This window comes from Epinephelus fuscoguttatus, linkage group LG12, assembly GCF_011397635.1.
Source record: "Epinephelus fuscoguttatus linkage group LG12, E.fuscoguttatus.final_Chr_v1".
In the NCBI taxonomy this organism is placed as follows: Eukaryota; Metazoa; Chordata; class Actinopteri; order Perciformes; family Serranidae; genus Epinephelus; species Epinephelus fuscoguttatus.
The window spans coordinates 30,395,901-30,418,780 of NC_064763.1; the positions used below are offsets into that span (position 1 = coordinate 30,395,901).

The 22,880-nt window shown below is 40.1% G+C and overlaps 1 protein-coding gene across 1 annotated transcript in view; it reads left to right on the plus strand.

The window, feature by feature from the left end:
• Window positions 1-22,674, plus strand: part of LOC125898312 (replication protein A 70 kDa DNA-binding subunit-like) — a 55,292-nt gene extending 32,618 nt beyond the window's left edge. Inside the window, exons 14-17 of the mRNA XM_049592084.1 lie at window positions 6,634-6,810; window positions 6,946-7,053; window positions 7,257-7,343; window positions 21,930-22,674. Coding sequence (XP_049448041.1) covers window positions 6,634-6,810; window positions 6,946-7,053; window positions 7,257-7,343; window positions 21,930-22,031 — 474 coding nt within the window. The 3' untranslated portion in view covers window positions 22,032-22,674. The remainder of the gene's footprint in view (window positions 1-6,633; window positions 6,811-6,945; window positions 7,054-7,256; window positions 7,344-21,929) is intronic.
• The last annotated feature ends 206 nt before the right edge of the window (window positions 22,675-22,880 follow it).

The window sequence follows — 22,880 nt, forward strand, 5'->3', positions numbered from 1 at the left end:
AGTTGAACTGCCTTATGCCGTTGGAGGAGCATGTGAGAACTCTCAAATTGAACCTTGTGCCATTTTAAGAAGTGTCATCGCACAGAATTATGCGATGCTTTCGACTAAAAGCAGAGTAAATGTAAGTGGTATGTGCCACTCATAAACTTTCTATCTAATTAATTAGGTTTATCGCCGACTAGTCTCCCTCATTCCTCGCGTTTAATTAGAAGCCACTTACGGGCAGCTTCAAGATCAATGTCGTTTCTAATGAAAATTTCTAATTATGTGTTGGAGTTTGAGGAAGCCTATAGGGCATAACATTACCAGAAGGGAAGTAGTGTGGACAGAGAACGTGGGAGAATGAGAGACAGGAAGAAAATCTAGGCACTTAAACTTCATGTCACTGACAAACCTGCATTGAAGGATGGAAAGGAACAAGGCCACAGGAAAAAAGAAGTCAACTAAGAGACTCCAGACTGAGAGAGAGAAGTGACAGGGGTTATTTAGAAAAGTAGGAACAGTTAACTGGGAAAAGAAAAGAAAAAGCTGAGAATGTATAAATAATTTAAGCTCTGATTTTTTTCCCCCTCTCTTTCTTTTACCTTTCCTTTTTCTCTTTGTCTTGTCCTCTTTTCTCTCTCTGCCCTGTGTACCCCCAACCGTTTCTATAATTGAACGGCTTTAAGGAGGTTGTCTATCACCCACTCTGTGGCTGCAGCTTTAGTAATAATAATGAAATCCAAATCATTAGCTTATACTTTGAAGGAATCTAATTTGTCATTCTACCTGTTTGCCTCTATGTATGTGTGTGACTCTGACTCTGTTTGTGTGCGCGCGTGTGTGTGTGTGTGTGTACAAGCCATTTCTAATTAATGTAGCTGTGTGTGTGTGTGTGTGTGTGTGTGTGTGTGTGTGTGTGTGTGTGTTGGGGTTTTGGGACAAGCATTAAAGTTGGCATGTGCAGCCACGTCAATTATGTGAAGTAGATTTTCACTTGGTTGCCCTTCCACATACAAATTTTAATTGCATTTAGGTGCCAGAAGGTGACACAGGGATTTGGTGTGATAAGAATGAAAACTATTTTCAGACTGTTAGGTGTGTGTGTGTTTATGTGTGAGTGTGTATGAATCTTTAGGTAAGTCTGCGCGCATATTTTTGTGTTTGTGTGTCTCTGAGCATTTTGTGTGTGTGTGTGTGTGTGTGTGTGTGTGTAGCGTTAGTCATGCTGCTCTTCCAGGTTCTCCTCAGTGTGCTTAAGGTTAAGACTTTGCCCCAAGGCTTCTGTGTACACACTGGAATACAGAGGGAGATGAAAAAAACACAGAGTAGAAGAAGAAGGGCAGAGATGATGACAAATGCAGGGGGGTTTATTTGGAGTGGTCGAGTTGTGATGGAAGCGCTGTGGTCCAGATCCTGCTGACCTCTATCCTCACATTCTCTGTAGCATCTGCCAACATCACGAGCCTTCAACAGTCCCCCAAAGAAATCGTCCTGTTCTCTTCTTCCTGCCACGTCCACCCTCCTACCACCTTCCCCACCCATCGCCTTCCCACCTCTTCAGCCTTCCAGCGCTCCAATCTGCCCAAGTCTGCAAAATGTGATGAGGCAGGCATGCGGGCGGAAACATGGGAGTGGAGTGTTGAGGGGGAGAGCGCCGTTGCTAACGGGAGAAATTCTCCTAATTAAAAAAAAAAAACCCTTCTTAGTAAGTGTTTCGGAGGGTTTCTTGCTGTGTGGCATGGGTACTGGGTAGATGGATGGGTGGACAGATTATGACGATGTGAGTCAGTGTTAGCTGGCGGGGAGAAAGTGTCAGAGAGCTCTAAGTCTGACTGACAGTATCTGTGGAGGTCATGGGGACACAGGACAACATCAACCATCTCACAAGGGATGCAGAGAACACAATGGCCTTTTCACATTCACTGCTCTTACTGAACACTTTACAGAAAGTGTGGGTTGTATAACGGAGGCAGCATTGCTCAGGCGGTGTGTGTGAATTTGGCCAGCGTCCTAGAGAGAGTCTTTGATAGACTCATTTAGGCCAACATTAGTAATGAGTCTGGCCCAGCTCTTGCTTGTAGTTGTTGTTTAGAATGCATTTTAAAGCATTTCATTTTAAATGCTGGCTGTAATTCCAACATCTTGTTCAAGGCATGCTCTCCTGGTGGAAGAAATACCCTCTGGTGAAGCTAGGAAAAAAGGTTTTTCTGAGGTTTCTTCCACGTGCATGTATATTATATTTATCGCTTTGTGCTTGCTTATATCAGTGTGTGTGTGTGTGTGTGTGTGTGTGTGTGTGTGTTTGCATGCAGGCATGTACACGTGCCTCTTCCCAACGAGACACAGTTCATCTGGTGTGTGCATTATTTATATTTATATTTATGGAAATCGAATGCTGTGCTTCTCCACAGGATGAGAGAATAGCCTTTTTCCCCTAGAATTAGCATTTCTTTCCTTTTTAGCTGTTGATTTTACACAGTGTGAGTTCTGCCGCTTTAGGTGCTAATATCTGTTTAAATTACAGCAACATCGCTGCATTTTAATTTGATTCTGTTTGACTGTGTACACTTTAATTTAAATTCATAACTGAAAGAAGTTTAGCCCATTGTATCCATATTGCTAATGTGTAAGTTTTGGTCTTTGCACATAACCCAGCATGTTAGGCATGTGTGTGTTGGTGTGCTGGTGCGCTGGTGTGTGTGTACAGTAGCACCATTTGTGTATTAGAGAGGGAGAGAGAGATTCATCTCATCCTGCATCTATTATGCATAGAACTCTCAAACTCCCTCTGCTCTCTTTTTAAACTGTTCCAAGATTGTTTGGAAGTCAAATAGAGATGTGTAAACAGCGTGCATCTACCAGCTGGACTGACTTGTTGGCAACAGTTTTACTGATGATGCCAAGTTTGATCTGAGTTTATTTTTATTTTATTTAATGTTTCTCTTTTCACCCTAAGCCACTTATTTATTCGCATTATTTAAACTGTTGAAGGATGTCCTGCCTGCACTAGAAAGAGCACTTTTGCTCCTCGTTTCTTATGGGTTTTTTTTTTCACACTTAAGTTTGATTGGCTTTTTGTTTCATGGCATTTGCTGTGTGCTGAAATGTTGTGATTTAAAAATACCAAATAATGATTATACAAGAAAATACCAAAAGACTGAATGTTTCTAGTTTAATGGGATTGATATCACAGCAGTGATGCAGGCGCTGCGCCGGACTGTCGTGGTGAATAGGGAAATGAGTTGGAAGGCGAAGCTTTCGATTTACTGGTCGATCTACATCCCAACCTTCACCTTTAGTCATGAGCTCTGGGTAGTGACCGAAAGAGTCAGATTGTGGATACAAATGGCTGAAATGAGTTTCCTCCGTGGGGTGGCTGGGCTCAGCTTTAGAGATAGGGTAAGGAGCTCAGACATCCGTAGGGAGCTCAGAGTGGAGCTGCTGCTCCCTACATTGAAAGGGGTCAGTACAGGTGGTTCGGTCATCTGATCAGGATGCCTCCTGGGCACCTCACACTGGAGGTGTCCCGGGCCCGTCCCACTGGTAGGAGGCCCTGGGGCAGAACCAGAACACGCTGGAGGGATTACGTATCTCATCTGGCCTGGGAACACCTTGGGTGTTTCGGAAAGTGTTGCTGGGGACAGGGATGTCAGGTGTGCTTTGCTTGGCCTGCTGCCCCTGCGACCTGGCCCTGGATAAGCAAATGAAAATGGATGGATGATATCACAGTGTAAATGTGAATCATATCTGCACACTTTCTGTACTGATGGCAGCATTATCTTGACATGATGGTCCTGAATGAATGCCCTGTACAGTTACCATGCACGTCATGCATCACCTCATGATGACAGCACAGTCTGGTTGGAACTGGAATTTGTCTGACCAGAAAAAGCTTTTCAGTTATCAGCAGTGTTTTTGCTGATGTTTCTTCGCCCACTATAAATGTGTTTTAGTTCATGGTGGGCAGGAGAGCCACTCTTGGAGCTCATCAGCTGTTCTACCCCAACAGAAAAGAATTTAAAGCCTTGCATGTTCTAAAATTGGTCACCGTACCCGAACACTGTTTTGTGATTTTGACTCTTGTACTGTGGACGAGTGATTACTCATTGTGTGCTTACGGCCTGAGCCACCTGGCGTCTTGTTAATTTACCAAGATGCAGCCACCTACATAACAAACACTTTGATGGCGCGTCTTGTTGTGGTCACTTCAATTTACACCTTTTGAAGATTAGCTTTTGAAAAGCTTAGCGACTGTTTTTGCAGTGCTCATATCTATTGTCACTGAAATCACACCTGTTGTATATCCTATCAGTGTAATGACATGTACAGATAGAAAGAGTGGATCTGCTTCTTCAGGAGGTTTTCTATTTTTAATTACACAGCCTCAAAATGAGATAAAGTTGGTACCACCACCAGAACCTACCGACTCTTAATTTATTAATATAGGAAAACAAGTTTTAAAAACGTGCCATGTTCTAAGCAGATAGTGTGAAAAGTGACAGGTTGTTTCAATACGAACAATAAAGAGGCTCTGTCTTCATAAATTTACTATGAACAATTTTTAAGCTAGGAGGTCCATAATTATCTGTTGCGATTAAATGAGTGGAATAATCACATGTGCTGCGTAATTTACAGTATATAATTCACATGGCTGCACACACACACACACACACAGCCTGAAATGTGAAGCTGTTTTATGTCTGTACAGTGAAGTTGACTTAAATTCCTGATGCAGTTTATTTTTTCCCATCAACAATGCAACTGAAAATATCTTGGTAACACAGTTTTACTCAAGTCTAAGACTCCAAGAAAATAATCAGATGGGTATGACCATGAAATTTTAATGAATAAAGGCAACTATAAGGCAGTCACAAAGACGGCTACAGTTATCATCATGTTTTTTAACATCTGCCTGCAATACAAGCAACCACTACAAGCAACACAGTCCGTCCATCCGTCCTATCCTTGTAAACGTGGTATCTCAAGAATTCCTTAAGGGAATTTCTTTAGATTTGGCACACATGTCTACTTAATAGAGTCAACAATGAGTTTTTAGTGGTCAAAGATCAAGATCACTGTGACCCTGTCCGTCTCATTCTCGTTAACGTGATATCACAAGAATACCTTGATGCAGTTTCTTCAAATTTGGCACAGACTTGGACTCAGCAATGAAATGATTAGATTTTGGTGGTTGAAGGTCAAAGGACAAGGTCACTGTGGCCCAACAAAATATGTTTTTGGTCATAACTCATTCTTATGCTATGATTTATTATGCTAATTATGACAAAAACTTTACGCAAATGTCTAACATCTAACCCCCTAACCCAACCCTAACCCTAACCCATGAAATAATGAAGTGATGACATTTTATATCTCAAAGGTCAAAGGTCAGCTTCACTATGACATAATGATATTCTGCTTAAACCACTTTTCTGGCTGTTACTCAGTGTCATATCTCAGAAACAGAAAGGGAAACATTTGGTCAGACACTGAATTAGTGACACTAATCTCAGGTACCCACCTTGAATCTGTGCTGACTGTACAGATCTTATGGGGTGAAAATATGTGTGAGTTATCTGTGTTTTCACAGACATGGCTGTAAACTGTAAGAGAAACATGACTAGTGTGCAGAGGCATACAGCCACGGGGTGGTAATTCTAGTTGTTTTTTTTGGGTTTTTTTTTTCAGACTTCTACAGTCTTAGTAATGGGGAATAACAACAGAAGAGAAATGTTTTAGAAAGATATTTGACATGTATTAGAAATGTCTGCACCTTGCTCAACATACAACCCCCATAGCAAGTAACTGTACCTAAACAAAATATCAGTGGCAGATCAAGAGAAAGCACACATACACACCCACATATCAGAAGAAGTGTGACGTGTTTTACACGGGGTGCATGTATAGGCTAAATAAAATATGGATTCAGATCGTTTTAAGTAATAAACAATTTGTTAGATGAGAAAACTATGGAACTATTTTAGATTTGAAATATTTATTAAATATGAAACCCTTGTTTTAGATCACTGAATTAGATGATACCCTTACCCTTTCTATACTATCACTTCCTTCCTGCAGGCAGTTTTCCTGTATTCTCTCAATCTGCCACATTTTAGTGCTTTTAGAACCAATGTTAATTAGCTGTTGAATAGTATATATACTGCTGAATCAGCTGTACAGAAGCAGCATATACTGCCACATTATGGCATTTTCACTGTTGCTGTTACAGCTGTTAAATGTCACAAAGTGATACATTTATAGCAGTGCTCTTGAAACATGTCTTGTCAGGATTTCATTAAGGTGGCATGTAATTTGACGAGACAGCCACCATTCTCTGCAGGAGCAACCTGGTGCCACTAAGGGTAGAATAAAATGTACAAATTGAAGCACAAACATTCCCTATAAGTAAATGATAGCATTTAAGGCTTGTTTGCTTTGGTGGATTTTTCTAGTGTGTACCTTGATTTGCAGGTTAGATTTCTCCTCAGCATAATATTGTGTAACAGGGCAGCACCTGCAAATTAACTGCAGCCACTTAGACGTTCAAATTGCAGCAGTTTGATGTGATTTGGTAGTTTTTTTTTATTGATCTCACAGTTCTAACCCTATAATTGGATTTCTTCCTGTCCCATTTTCGTTCTCTGTGCTCAGGCGGATTATTTCAGCTGCATAGCGACAGTGCTGTACACTCGTAAGGAGAATTGTCTATACCAGGCCTGTCCAACTGCAGACTGCTACAAGAAGGTCATCGACCAGCAGAATGGACTGTACCGCTGCGAGAAGTGTGACCGAGAGTTCCCCAACTTCAAATACAGACTCCTGCTTTCCGTAAGTTTATACAGTGCACATCGTTGGTGCTCGTTTGTCTCACTGACTTTGAGGAACATTGTAGTTTCTGCACACAGTCAAACGTACACACATGAATAATCTCTGGCCCCTTCATCATCTCTGTCTGACTCTCAGGCCAACTTGGCAGACTTCGGGGATAACCAGTGGGTGACATGCTTCCAGGAGACAGCTGAGGTCCTGTTAGGTCACAATGCAGACACACTGGGGCTGCTCAGAGAAACAGTGAGACACACACACACTCACTCACTCACACACACACGGATATGCTACCACACACTGTTTTCCTTAAATTTGTTTGTTTTACATCTGTTCAGAAAACTGCCTCTACAATTTATCTAGGCGCGCTAACTTTAACACACTACTTCCTGTAAACCTGTGTGTGTGTGTGTGTGTGTGTGTGTGTGTGTGTGTGTGTGTTCCTAAAGGACGAGGCTGCATTCGATGAAGTCTTTCAGAAAACCAACTTCACAACTCACATCTTTCGAAACAGGGTCAAGCTGGAGACGTACAACGTAAGTAGCCACAAACTGGAGCACAATAGAATTTGATACAATGCAATGCAATTTAGTTTCCCAGGAATAAAAGAGCAGAATGTAATGACATACAATGCCGCTCATCATTGTCCTGCAAGCTGTGAAAAATCTTCCAGTGATCTCTGCCTTGCAGGAATACTCGACCCTGATTGGTTAGTGCACGTCTGTCACAAACAGCCGTCTTATCACTGTCCTGAATACACCAGCAGTACACTAATAATGGTCCTGGGAAAATGGGCTTTCAAAATAACCAGGATTGCAAACAAATGTCATTGTTGTAAAAACAGCAAATGGACTCATTTAGGGTCAATTTCACAATCAGACAAAAAAAGTTGGACGAGCTACAGTATATAGACCTCAGCTGTGCGTGTGTGTGCGTGTGTGTGTGTGTGTTTGTTAAAGCAGTGTCTTTCAAATGACAGCTTCCACATTTCAGTTATGAAATTGTCATTGGAAATTGCAGCACTTAGTGTTTATCGACCGCAAAGGTTCTGATTTTGGCAGACAAAAGTAGACCTTCCTCTTTCAAGTTTCTGGTGATGAATAAAAGGATGATGGGTACAACATGATGAGAGGGCAAAGCTTGAAGTGTTTACAGATTTAGTACAGTGAAAAGTGTTTATAATGATCATGGTTAAGACCCAGACACACTTAACCAACAACAAAGAGCTAGTGACGCCACAGGTCGATTATTTCGTTACTTTTTGTTGCCTGTGTCTCAGCCAAAAAGTTGCACTTGAACACATCACAAAGACTACAGTCAAAGACCAGCTAGCACTTACATTCTGTACCTGCATGAGAGGAAATAACTTTGTATTCGTCATTCAAAAAGGGAATGTGGAACACTGACAGGATGGATTCAATATGATTATTAGCTAGTTAGCACGTTAACAACCCAACCTGATGTTGAAAGAACAAAGAAAATTTAATGTGCGGTAGTGAACAGTAACACTAACAATAACTGTTTCTGCTAAAGAGCTTGATGGCTAAAAAAAATAGTCTTACCTAATCAGAGAGACCTAATCACCACCTATATGGTTCGAAGAGCTTGGGACAGAATATTCTCATACAGAAGCTGCTTATAGTAATCAAGTACTCCCCTTTCAGTGTTCATTTTGAGTCTTTTCATATTTAACAACACATGGAAAAACAAATTAAAACTATGCTTATTCTATTTTTTTTTTCTACTTTCCTTCCTTTACTTACTTACTTACTTACTTGTACTTTGTCTTGCAATAACCTGCCTGCTTCCAGCTGACTGAGACTGGTGCTGCGTGCATATTGCATTCATAACGGAGGAAAGAAAGTCATAACTCTAAGTGGTTTCCTCTGTATTTTGATGGCACCTAGTATTTACTGATCTGCAGCAGCCTTTAGGATGAGTCACTAGCAGGCAGAAGTGGAAGGGATGCTTTCCAAATAGTGAATATCATAAAGGTGTACAAGGAGCTTGCATGATTAAAAACTTGACGATGAATACTGCAAGTCAGCACTAATTGTTTGTATGTGAAGCATCCCCTGGTGATAAAATGTGATACATTGAGGTGTGTTGTTTTAATTAATAGGCTGCATGCCATCCGTGAATTTCTAACAACCAGACTTGCCGTCAGTTATTATCTTCGGTTGAACTGCGGTCCCAAGCATGTAGAGCCACAAAACAAGATGTGCAAAACTCAACATAATCACAACACACTGTCAGTCACACAACATGAATCCAAAATCATTTCAATTAGTATCACAGTGACAAGGGACTTGTTATGTAGCCAGTGCACTTTGGATAACGGAAAACAAATACAGCTGTGGATTCATTTCTCTTAATTAGGCGCTAATTAGCATTTAGCTATTGTCTGTCTAAGCCTAATTAGCTTAATTATTCAGAGGCTAATTTGCTACTAGGGGCACATACCGAGAGGCTGAGTGGAATGATTGAGATGTAGGATGAGCTCTGAATGGTCTGTGTCCTGACCTCAAAAAGACCTACAAAAAAACGCTATGCAAAGTTCATAAACTGTTTTCCATAGTCTGAGAAATAATGAAATCTTTTTGTCTGGGGAAAGTATTGTACATACAGAGGCACCTTTTCTCTGTTGCTGTGTCATTTATCATAATGGTGATATTTGTCACAGTGAAGAGGAAAACTTCACTTACATGTCTGTTTACAGTAAATGTCAGCACACCACTGCTGCTCACCATGAACGACAAAAAGCCTGAAACCTCACTTGGAGATGCTGGAGGCTGCAATTTTTATCAAAGCCCACAGAACAGAAGTGTTGATCAGAGCAAACAACATACTGATGATTTTGAATTTATTATAGCCAGTAGTGAAGCTCAATATACAGATGGACCTCAGGACTGAATTACAGGCAGAGTCATGGGGTACGAGTGCGATTGCTCTCTTTAAATCATCCTCTGAGAAATAGCCATAGCAAAGTTTAGTGGCAATCTGGACTTAAAATGTAAAACAGACAGACAGACAGACAGACAGACAGACAGCAAGACACACATTGCAATCCAGATGGACAAAAAGAAAATATGTTAACGGTGTTATCTTGGCTGTTTCAAGTAATCTCCCGTACAATTGAGCTGCTTTCTCACGTTCAAAACGATTTGAGTGCTCAATGTGATAGAAATGCACAATGCATCTCCTAAACTAAGGACAAAAGGAGGGTGTCAAATGAGGGGCAGTTTTACATGCAATTGAATGCACTTAATGTCTGCACTCGTCTGTGTGATGCTCTTTACGTCTGTTTCTGCACTATGTATGTATTTGCACAGCAGGGGTAAGACCAAGTAGTGGCAGCCTTTATGTCCATGACCAATTTCCTTAGTGACAAAGTAATTTTGCAATTTTTACACGTCCTACATCAAATCAGTTTGACATGACAGCCCATAAAAAATGGCACTTTTCATCAAAGTCTGTATTTAGTGGTGCATGCCTGCATTTAAAGCAAGGAGAGACAGATGTGTTAGTTTAGTTAAGTTTAACGCTAGACCCACTCTCATCTACAGCTGTAATAGTACAAATATGTGTGGGTTGGGGTAAAGATGACATTTACTGTCAAGATTATTAAACAGTTAGCCTACTTTTACTCATATTTATCAGTTACTTTACAAAATCCACATTAGCCACTATTCACCTCAGTACTAGTAATAAAAAAACAGTTGTGAATAATACCAGGAGCAAATACCAAGAGTTTTCTTTAAAATGGAGGACAATGAAGGTAAAACAACATAACCCATACCACCATACCAAACAGTATGCCAGAATAAGATTTAGTATGTCCCAATACATAGTACGTCAAATGCAGTATGCCAGAAATACGATGATGTTCTACAACATCCACTCCGATTTTGCAGTATGCAAGCCAGCATGCTTTTCTGGCTGTTCTGACCCACAATCCTCTGCACAGCAGAAGATACGTCACATCAGCTGAGCCACAAACAGGTGTCAGTTTGACATCTCATTCACAGCTGTTTGACATGTGATTGACAGCTGTCAGAAGTTGCGATGACAAATAACAGTGTATTCAAGTAACTGATGACCAGTCAAACAGTAATAATAGGAATATTAATTGACTAAGTGAACAAAATAACCATTAATATTATGAACAACAATAGGACATAACTAATGCAGATGTAATTTCACTGTCGCAAATATAATATGTTAAGTTAAAGGGATAGTGCACCCAAAAAAGAAAATTCAGCCATTATCTACTCACCCATATGCCGAGGGAGGCTCAGGTAAAGTTTTAGAGTCCTCACATCCCTTGCAGAGATCCCAGGGGAGAGGGGGTAGCAACACAACTGCCTCTCTGTACACCGTGTGCGCTTGCACGAGACCGTGAGACATGGGCACCACCTTCATGTGTGTTCACGTGCTTTTGCTGGTCTTGCGCGCAAGTGCGCACACGTGAGCGCGATGCACAGAGAGGCAGTCAGAGCTACAGGCTACAATGAGGCTAAAAACAGAGTTCAAATGACGTTTTTCCAAACAACTTTTTATGTCGGAGCTTCAGGGCCGGATCACTAGGGACGAGCAGTATGGAGGCATTTTGTGGTTTCAATTATGTGTTTTTTGGACATTTTAATCTGGGGCGCCGTAAGCCTGCATTAGACGGAGTTGTGTTGCTACCCCCTCTCCCCTGGGATCTCCGTAAGTGATGTGAGGACTCTAAAACTTCACCTGAGCCTCCATCGGCATATGGGTGAGTAGATAATGGCTGAATTTTCATTTTTGGGTGCACTATAAAACTAGATACATGGCAAAGTAACAATAGCAGATCTTTGCTGGTTGATCTTCATCTCTGGCAAATTCAGTGAGTGGTGTTTGTTTTATCTCCAAGGTGTGCAACAGTGTGTACTTTTTAAGAGCAGCTGCAATACCTACTAAAGTTAAAAGAAAAAGTATGCAATTCCCCCAAATGTAAGGGAAACACTGGATATTTAGCGCTATTTTTGACAGGATTTTTTCGGCCCGGCAGGAGTTCCTGTTGGCTTGTAAACTTGTAAGGGAAACACTCAATAGCTGTAGAATAATGATGCCATCAGCCTTTAGATTGGTTTCCTATAATCCTCCTCACTGTCACTGTTTGCCACTGGGTGTGACATCTCACGAAAACTGAGGTTCAGTTTACAGCAAAAAGGAAGTGCATCAACCATTGCTCAACCCGACAGTTATTGGTAGCTTTCCCCAATTATCAAAGAGTACCAATTTATATTAGAAAGCCCTAACTGTGTAAAGAGTTTGTCTGTCTATTGCATTACAAGGTTTTTTTTTTTGCTTCATAGAGACAGAGCACAACACGTCACACTCTGTAAACCACTACCAGTGGAGGGGAAAACTGTCAGCGCCACAATATACAACCAATGGCTGAAAAGCTAACCAGATGCCTAAAGCTAGCTTAAAACACTACACATCAGAATGTCAGAGGATTATTTTGGCCCCCTGTATCTTACCTTGCTTATCTCAGAGAAATGATCTCATTGAATGGCCAGAAGTGACATACTTTGATATTATACAACTATCTGATTGAATCACCAGGGAAGATCATCATCACTTAACCTAACAAAGATAAAAACAAGGCCTTACATAGTATAGTTAGCTTCAACTTCTACAGTTTGTTGGCCAAATTAGCAAAATGCTTGCTGCACGAAGGCATACTGAAGGTCAGATTGCAGTTTTCCCGTATCCTCCTGCCAGTGCCTCACGCGTTATTGCTTAAAAGCTCAGTTGTGCGGTTTGGCAGCTCGTAAAAACTTAGTTATGGATTCTTTACTCTGTTGATAGTGCATCCCACCACAAAGCATCTTTTAGACATTTTTGTGTTGTTTGCTAATAGACGTAAATGACAGTGAGGTTCCTTCATGCATGCTAACTCAGTGGAGACTGATGCATTGTTTTCCCCTACAGTGGGAGCGGGACTTAAATGCACTTATTGTTTAGTGCGTGAATGCTTAAAGGTGTGTGTTCTTATATTTATGATAAAACCCAGATATTGGTGTGATTATGTGCTAGGCTGAGGAAAACTGAAAGCAGCAGTTTGTCTTTGCGACAGCAGCGCCGAGAAGAATACCTCTTGGAAGAGCTGGGGGAGAGAATTTGAAAAGTTGCTTGTTTACACTTTAAACAGTGATAAATGGAAATACAACAATGAATTCATTTGGAAAAATTTTGCCTTGTAATCACACATCTGAGGTTAGGAGCAGAGGTGAGTAAAACAGCATAAAATTACTGAGTAGGTGTTGATGACATTTTTCGAAATTGATGTCAAGACCAGCAGCACAATTAACACAAACAGAGACAGAATCACACCTTCAAGTTTCCTGCACCCTTTAATTGTCATATTTTGTAGTGCTGTGGCAAAGGATGAGAACTGATCAAAAATCCAGCTGGAACAATATAAAACTAATAACTTTATTAAGCCACAAAGTAGAGATAATGAGGTCTGAGCAGATGCATATTCTCCACAAGGCTTATCAATGTATTCCGATTTTATTTTCAGTGGGTGTTAGTCAAAGTTTACTGTTCTTGTTTCAAAGCTTCTGATTTCAAAAGCGAGCACGGAGCGGAGAGAGTCTGTGATTCACTTGTTCAGCGCGTCTTTCTACCTCAGCCTCAGTTCTCTCACGTAGACTTTTGAGTGCAACACAAGACAAAAAAGATCAGACATCGACGACTGTGTTTCCATAAAAATAGAACAATAATAATGAAATGTCAGAGCTTAACAAGATTAATGAAGTTACAAAATTTGTGCTTTGTCATTTTTCATAACAAGAACAGGCAGGCAAAAAAAACTGAGCTCTGGATCATATTTTAAAGTTGCTGCTTGTTCTCTTGCATATAAACTCAAGTTTGAATTATTTCAGGGCAGAGTAGAGATGATAAACTACCAATTTTCAGACTTAATAAGCACAATGCACCCAAACACACTAAAGTTTCTCTGCCATCAGTTATAAATATTAAACCACGTAAGTCTAATTGTTACACAGTTGGTGATTCCAGTGCTGTCGCTTCCTCGCTTATTCTTCAGACTTAATTTAGCATTTTTTAAAAACTTTATTATCTGGAGGTGTTGGACTGCACTATGACAGATTCGATGAAGTTAAAGTTATAAATGGTTTCCTCCTCTGTTACTGATATTGTGATGCAAGAGATGAGACTACATTTATCACCAGAATGTCTTTTTATGTTACAAGAATCATTTTAAAGAGGTATGAAACAGATAAAAAAAAAAAAAATTAATATGAAAAAAGCTATATACATCACACAGGCCAGCCATTAGGAAGTATGAGCAGGGGGATAAGAGAAAATCCAAATCAAACATTAATTAAAGAAATCACTGCAAGGTAATTTGCAAGATCAAATCATGAGTGAAGAAATAGGCCTTTTTTTCTCTTCATTTATTGATTCAATCTTGAGGATACTTTAATCATATATTGGTTAAATCGTGTGCTTAACTGAAATAGTGTAAAGAGTATATGGCTGTCGACTCTGTTTTCCAGTCATACCCAATGTATGCAATTCCAAGACTTTTCAGAGACCACAGTATGCAAACATATTTAAATCCACCATTTTGAAAAATGGCAATGTTCCTTTTCCCTCGCCAACATTTATCTTAAATTTGGAGCATTATTTGGCCCCCTTTCTGACAAGATAGCTTAAGGTCCTCTAGTTTAATTTGATGCCTGTGTCTTGACTGTAGCTTTAAAACTGAGCCCTATACAGCAGGTTGTATTCCCTAACATTAGTCTGCCTCATTTCTCACCATCAGCTCTGCCTCTCATACCTGCTGCTTCTTGACTTTCCGTCGCCTCTCTATTCCTTCCATTGTCTCCTTCTCCGCACCTTGGCTTTTCCTTTAGTGGTCCCTCATTTTTGGTGAGACATTCTGACTTTGCTAATCAGGCTACAGTCCACCTCACATGTAAACAGCGCTTGTGATTTCTGCGCATCACGCACCTGACCCAATACATTAATTTAAAGGTCAACCATAGAGCCTTTCATAGCCCTCCCCCTTTAACCTTGGGTGGGGGTCATAATAATAATAACAATATAATAATAATAATCTGCTGGTCATCTGTACCCTTTGACCTCCTCTGATGGCGGTCCTGATACTACATTTACATGATGTACAAATAAATATGAGAGGAAATAAATGTGCATAATATAAATGTAATTATGATTACAGTGGTGTAATTGTAAATAAAATGATATGAAATATATATCAGTGTTATACAGTAGGTCATATACAGTTTATATAGGATATACAATCTGTCTGTCTAATTGGAAGGCAAGTGTTGATAGTTGTTCCAAATAGTCACATGTCACGGCGGGATGGAAAGCCGACTGTCACAGGGGCGGACGAGATCCAACAATTGTTTAAATATAGAGATAATGATGAATATTTTCAGACAGGTTCTGGAAGATATTCATCGTGTTTCACTTGGTTGTTCAAAGGAAAAAAAGAAAATAGAAAACTAAAGGAAGAAGTTCAGCTCCATGCGTACTTGTCTCACCTCAGCACACCTGGTCAGCCCTGCGTGAAGTGGACCTGACTGTCATACTGTCGCTTTTTGGAAATTGCAGAAATTGTCAGAAGCAGCCACCCCTCAATTCTGACATCAGAAAGGTCTGCGGGGACACATCCAACGAGTACTTCTCTTGAAGCATACTGGCCATGCACCAGTATTATAGTCCATGTGAGTCCAGAGCTTTGGAGGTCGGAAAGTTGGTGCATCGGGTGTGAAACACCAGGTGTGACTCCTATAAATAACCGTCTGCCACACTGGAGGCAACTGTTTTATATGTTTAGACAACAGCACCATTGTTCTGTTTAGAAAGAATACTCACACCACAGCAAAGTGATGTCTGAAAGCACTCACTACAGTCCCTACAGCAGTGACAGCAGATTATCAGTAATGTTGCCAGAAATATTTATAATAATAAGAGGATGCATTTCAAAGACTCACAAACATACAGAAAATACGATATAATATTTAAACATACTTCCATCTTAACTGTCAAGTTTGATGAAGGTGGAGCCCCACAGAGGCAGGATGGTGTGCAGTGATTCAGACGCTTGTGCGGCAGACTTCAGTGTAGCAGAGGCCCAACTCATCTCATCGTGGAGTTAATGGAATTCAGATGAAGATCAGATTTGGCCTGCACGATTGGATTTACTGAGCACAGACGAGTGCATTTTCCACATAAACATCTAATTTGCATTTGTTTAATAGACCATCCAGGATTATAGATGCACTCGGAATTTGGGAAAATGTATTTGAATTCCAACCAATAACTCAAGTAGATGCAACAGATTGAATCCCAGTCTTGGTGAGGTTTTGAGTCCGCTCCAGGCTGTATGGTTGTTGGCCTTTAGATCTATAACAGTAATGTATGTAGAGGCATAAGTAGCACTTTTGTGTGAGTGCATCTGTCCGTATGAAGTGAATGAATTGATTTTGTCTAAGTGAATACATTAGTGTCAGAGGGGACCTGTTTTTTCCCCGCTTATGTTAACAGACAGGCCACTGAGAGCCACACACACACACTTAACACACTCACTTTACATCATTAACAAACCACACTCTTGGCAGCCCTTGTCAACATCACATTCTGGTCTTCTCGCCGTCCTTGTGCATGTGGAAAAGGGTTGAGAAGCCTCTTATATGGCTGAAGGTGAACACCCCCTGTCTAGATAATGCACAGAAATATTCCAAGAAGCTGCCGTTCAAAGCCCTATGAATATGATCATTTACATAATTGGTTCTGTTACGTCCCTCTTTAACTCATATCTGACAGTGAGCACTTGTGACAGAGTGGGTGAGCAAATTAACAAAAACATTAACAATGCAGTAGCCTCTCAGAAAACTTTTGATGAGCTCATTGTGTTTGGTTTTTATTGAGACAGGAATTAATTCAGTTTGACAGAAGGTAGTTGTGGTGCTGCAAAGAAAATAGGGCTGCTGTATTGTCATCAGTGCTGTTTGTGTGTTTTATCTACCATTTGCAATGACACATTGAGTGGTGTCACGGACTTAAAAATTCAAAGATCAACAGAAAATAAATAGCCACGTTAGCAGCTATTTGAGGCTGTGCTTAGCAGTGCTTTCAGCTACAGGCTAACACCAGCATGCCCACAGACTCACAGTTACAATACTAATGGCTGAAATACATGGAGAATGGACGTAATGCATTATGAGGAGGGGTGGAGCTTCAGAGACGTCTTTGTAGCATGCGATTGCTACATGCTTCCCTGTGTGCATATTGTGTTTTGCCAAGTGATAATGCAGTTGTTTATGCACGGTTTGGAAGTGTTAGGCATGTTGACTGGTACTAAATAAGTAACTGGATATTTTTAACAACAGGAGGCATCGATTTGATTGATTATTGTAATGTGAAATGTAAGAACACCCACAAGTTGCTCTGCTGCGTTGCATTGCCTCTGGTAGAAGAAGATATTCATTCAAATCAGTTTTTTTTTTTGTTTTGTTTTAATTGCACAACTTAATGTAGTTTTTACATATTAAAGGGCTCTGGAGACATGCGTAGACACCCCCAAAAAAAACAGGCCAACCACGTAAAAGTAGAGAAGAGTCGCGCAATATCCACACAGGCAAACGTGGCTTTCGTGGTCGTGTCCCATGTATTTAGGTCGTTACATTCAATACAATACGATACGATATACTTTATTGTCCCACTAAGGGAAATTTGTCTTGGACTCAGCAAGTGCGCCATAAATGCCTTGACAGCCACAATGACATCGAACAGTACATCAACAGCCATACCATCCCAACAGTAATTACATAACAGTATTGCGCATATCCCATAACATTACACATAACACATACATACACCATACATAGGCGTCATTTAGGTATGGCGAAGTGTGGCAGCTGCCATACCTTGGAATTGGGAGAGAAAAAAAAGAGAGAGGTTCTGTAGTCATCTTACTTGTGAGTGTCCTTCATATTTGTTGCAAGTGATCAGATGTGATATGTTAGATAGTCCGAGGCACACTGGCTGGTTGTTTTCATTGTATTGCACTTAAATAGGTCAATAGTATGCTCATCAGTGAACTCGAGTGTTAGTGAATACGAGTGTTATTGAATCAGATTGTTCGCCACTTCGCTCCTCCGCGAGTTATGAGTTATGTGAGTTATCTCTGTGTTGTAAAAGCATTTTGCTCTGCTGCTGTAGACAGCCTGTCTAAATGATGTCTTGAAGCCTGTCTGATTGTATGTGGGTTTTTTTCTTCATGTCGGCATGTTAAGCTTGTGTTTTCGGTCTCTGGACACACTCCAATAAATATTTTAAATATTTGGTATTGTACCAAATTGGCCTTTGTTTTACTGTGTTTCATACACTGGACCCCTTGGTTATCTTCTAGAAATGAGCTTGTAATTAATTTATTTTCTTTATTTTCTGTGAAGTTAAACACATGACTAATGATAATTAAATGTCCGCTCGCTGTTTGTGGTGCTGAAATATGCGCTGAAATAGGTCCGATGTTTTCACTGCTCTCACCAAGTTGTGCATTACATGCAGACATGAGGTATTATGAATGTGAGAAACAGCTTCATGTCCTTTGAAACAGTTTTAAATAGCATAGTATGTACTTCTGACAGGTCATAGACCAAAGTGAAGGTTTATATAAGTTCATATTTTTGAAACTCCATCATCAGTAGCTCTGTGACGTCATGTCATATTGCCGTACCTTAGCTTTTGCTGAAATGACGCCCCTAACGCCATACATAACACATGCTAAAAGATCACCAAGATAAAAGCACTATAAAGTGCTATAAAAATTATTGCACAATCTTTGGCCTCAAGCAGAATTGTTTAAAAGTTTGATGGAGGTTGGAACAAATGAATTCCATGCTGATGTTTAACAGGTCGAAGGTATGCCATTTTTAGCAACTTAGTTTGTGTTAGCATGATAACATTTGACTATTAGCACTCAGTCCTTATCAACAGATACCTGTATTCCATTTCTAGTTTGTTTGTTGTCCAAGCAGTATTGACCAGTCACGTTTGAGCTGCAGGTAAATAGTCCCTGTGGAGCGCAGGAGAGGTGAATTAGCCAAAATGCAATCTCCGAACTTATCAGCTGTTGTCTGATGTTTGCTTTTTTATTTATATATGTGTATTTAGATGCAAATATCTTTGTACAGGGATGGCCAACGCACGAAAGAGGAAGTCTTGGACTAGTTATCCACTAGCTACACCCTAATCCCCCAGAAGTTTGTCATCATCAGACTGGAAGCTGATGGGCTCAAATATTGATAAGCACTAAACACAAAGTACAGCTGAGGCTTGTGGCATTTGCTCTATAAAGTGTTGACTTGCTGATGGCGCTAGATGAAAAATTAAGGGATCGCCAAAGTCAGTAGGATTCGTCCTCTGGGGACCATGAATATTAATACTGTGCAACATTTTTATAGCAGTTGATCCAGTAGTTGTTGAGCTAGTTTATTCTGAACCAAAGCTGACCTTAGAGCCACTGCACTAGCATGTCTAGAAGATAATATGTTCGGAAATTTGATATAATTCTCACTGGTTTATTATATTTTACACATCTCAAAATATCGAAATTTCTCTGTGGAGATCCCCAGTTTCATTTATTTTTATTGTACAGCACAGTATCTCATTAATCCTCTGTGAGGTAGTAAGAGCTGCATGTGTGTGAGGGTGTGTGTCTCCATGTCTTGTCAGTCTTCCAGCATCCAGAAGTCATGTCGTTTTAATTCTTCAGGGAAGAGCCCCACCTCACCCCACCATCTGAAATTGAGTGAGCGAGTAAGGGTGTAATGTTAGGCCACTGAGTAATTGTTTTCTCCAGATGTGATAGGAATTATTAGTCTGCGCACATTAAATTAATGAGCCCTCTTCCTCACAGAGCCTCGTTCTTTGGAGGAACATTATTTTTAAATAAGATGTCACCTTTTGTCAAGTGGAACCTTTGTCTCTGTGGCCCCCCGTATTGTCTCATTTCCCTGCTATCCTCAGGTAGATGCAAATTGAAAATACTAATAGAGGTGTTGAACCACATATGAGATAATGGGCAAATGTTATATCGTTGATGCTGGTTATGCCGACTGAATCGCTAATTGATTAATGTATTGTCTCGGGATTAATCCTCTGTATAGTGAGATTATAATGGAAATGAGCTTTGGCATTATGTCTTCATGAGAACCCACTGCATTGTTAGATGATGTATAATGTGAAAATATCTCACTGATAGAGACTGTTATCAGAATTTAAGACTGAATGACAACGAATTGTAAGGCTTTATCTACGTGCTTATGTGATTGTTTATCTCCAAGTGGCATTATATTTCTACTTTTTAGCCTTACAATTCAAACAGTAATGTGTAATTAGTCAAATTAAATTACATTTATTGCTGTTTATCTTGTTAATAAAAGATGAACGTCCTGCTTTGTTGATTTTTAGAAGTTGAACATTCCACCTTTCAGGCTCTGTTTCCCCTTATATTGCGTGCAACATAGACATCTTTATGGTTCCTGACTTGGAGATTGACTTGAACCTAGAGATAAAATAATACAAAAATGTCACATCTTGACTATATTGACCAAAATGATCACACTTATCAGTATTATTGCAGCATTGTTAAAGTAAAAATGTCTTTAAAAACGTACTGATACACACTGAAATCGTTCCTCAAGCTTTACTTTATATTGGTAATTGAGCAGCCTGTCTTTAAAATGCTTGCTTTAGTGTCTCTGTCACTGTAGATAACAACAAGAGACCAGTAGCATCACTGGGTTTGCCTGCTGCACGCCCACTCTGTTAATGATAAGGCTGAAAATTCACCTAAGTGCTGTCACTGCCTTCCGCCAGGTTTTCCTTGACGCAAAGCCTGGTAATCAAACACTGTTTTAATGATCATTAAAATTTGAAATGGTAAAAGTAACCAATGGGAATTTTATCCTAGTTTATCACAAAACCTGTAACTGTTTCATCCCAACTTGGACTCAAGCCAGGCCAGGTCCAAATTTTCAAATATTCAGTCATTGTAGTTCTGTTGTATTGCTGCAAGTCTTGGATCTGTATTTGTAATACTCTAGTTCAGTGGTTTCTAACTGGTGCAGCCACAGGGTCCTGTTTTCTCCTCAGTTAATAGATCAAGGTCCACACAGTTTAATACATTCAGCGTCATACTTGCGTTTGGCTGTTCCTTATTCACTCACTCTACAGCAGGAAACAGCACATCAAAATAAAAGCTCTGTGCTGGAAGTTCACCGTACTTAAAAATAAAATAAAGTGTGTTTTTTTACAAAGTCGACATGTTTGCAAGTCACTTGCGGTCCATTCAGAATGGACCTGCGACCCACTTTTGGACCGCGACCCGCTAGTTTGGAACCTCTGCTCTAGTTAATCATGCATATCAAAATCAAATTAACACTGTTAAAGGTCCAGTGGGTACAATTTAGTGACATCAGGTGGTGAGATTGCAAAACTGAAACTTCTCCTGCATGGTGGCTGACCTAAAACCGTGAATGGCCCTATCCAGAGCCAGTGTTTGATTTGTCCATTCAGGGCTACTGTAGAAACATGGTGGACTCAGTGGAAGACAAGCCACTCTGTATGTAGATATAAACAGGTCATTCTAAGGTGTCCAGAAAAACACAATTCTTATTTTCATGTGCCTATAAACAAATGAAAACATAGTTGTGATTATGACACGATCACTCTCAATAGATGCCCCTGAATCCTTCACACTGGACCTTTAATTATGCAGTTATGCCTGAGCTATGATGGCTAACGCTTGCTGGTGTTTGTAGTAATGTAACACAAAAATAGTAACCATCAGAGGAAGTGCTAGAAAGATACAAAATGGTTCAAAGAGATGTTAAAACAGTCTGAGATGACTGAACATACCTACCAGCAGAGCTGAAGTTAATCTGTACAGTAAATCTACTTCATTTACAGCCTTTGCACAGATCTTCCATTACACAGCCTTCTTATCCCTGCTACATCAAGAAATGTCTCTCTGTCTGGTGTTGCTGCACTTAACTCAAGATTTTCCCTCCCTCCCTCCTCAGGATGAGAGTCGAGTGAAGGTAACCGTAATGGAAGTCCAGCCAGTCGACCACCGGGAATACAGCAGGAGACTCCTCAGTAACATCCGCAAATTGGCCGGCTGAACTTTGTCCCAGTCATTCAAACAGCTGCCTGCCGATTTAACACGTCTTCCACTGGTCTCTGACTGGTGTCCGACTTTTTCCCCCAGTGAGATAACAGCATATCTGACTGAGGCAGCAGAGGGCCGGCCAGTGATTCATCTCATTAAATGGCAGCCAAACAAAGACTGATATTTAGTTGTTCACTTCCTTCAACAGGCCGTTTGTGAGACAGCGGAAATGTGATGGGAGTGACTTTTACCTTTTTAATTTAATGACATTTTAGCAAAGCGTTTTGACTGTTTGATTACACATAACACTATTTCAGACTCGCTAATTGTGTTTCACGTATGATACATGCGAAGATCACGGCATTTTCTCTTTTTTTTATACAAATGATTCATCTCTTCAGTTTCAAATCTGTGGTGGTGATGTTCAGTGTTAGTTGAGTAAGACATAGATGAGTCAGATTTTATATAATTTTCATTGTTTCGTTTTAAAGATGAAGGCATGGTAAATGTGTGTGGGAGATTCACGTGTTGGCATTTGTTTTAACTCTTTTTACTGACAGTGTCTACTGCTTGTTAAGATTATTGTGAAGTGTTTGTTTTGCTTCTGAGCTTCAAAAAATGTCAAAAAGGAAAGATTGATTAAAAGGATGTCAAGATAAAAACAGTGTTTGTCTTAATCACTGTTACCCCGTCACTCACTGTTGAGAAGTCTTGAAAAGCATTGTGTTATTTTCCTCAATTCGTACTTACCCACATGTCACATCTTTTGTATTTAACGTGTAGAAATAGAAAAGGAAACATTGCGGTTTAAAAGTAGGCAGCACTACAATCTGCAGGGATTTACTGACCACCCAGCAGCTTA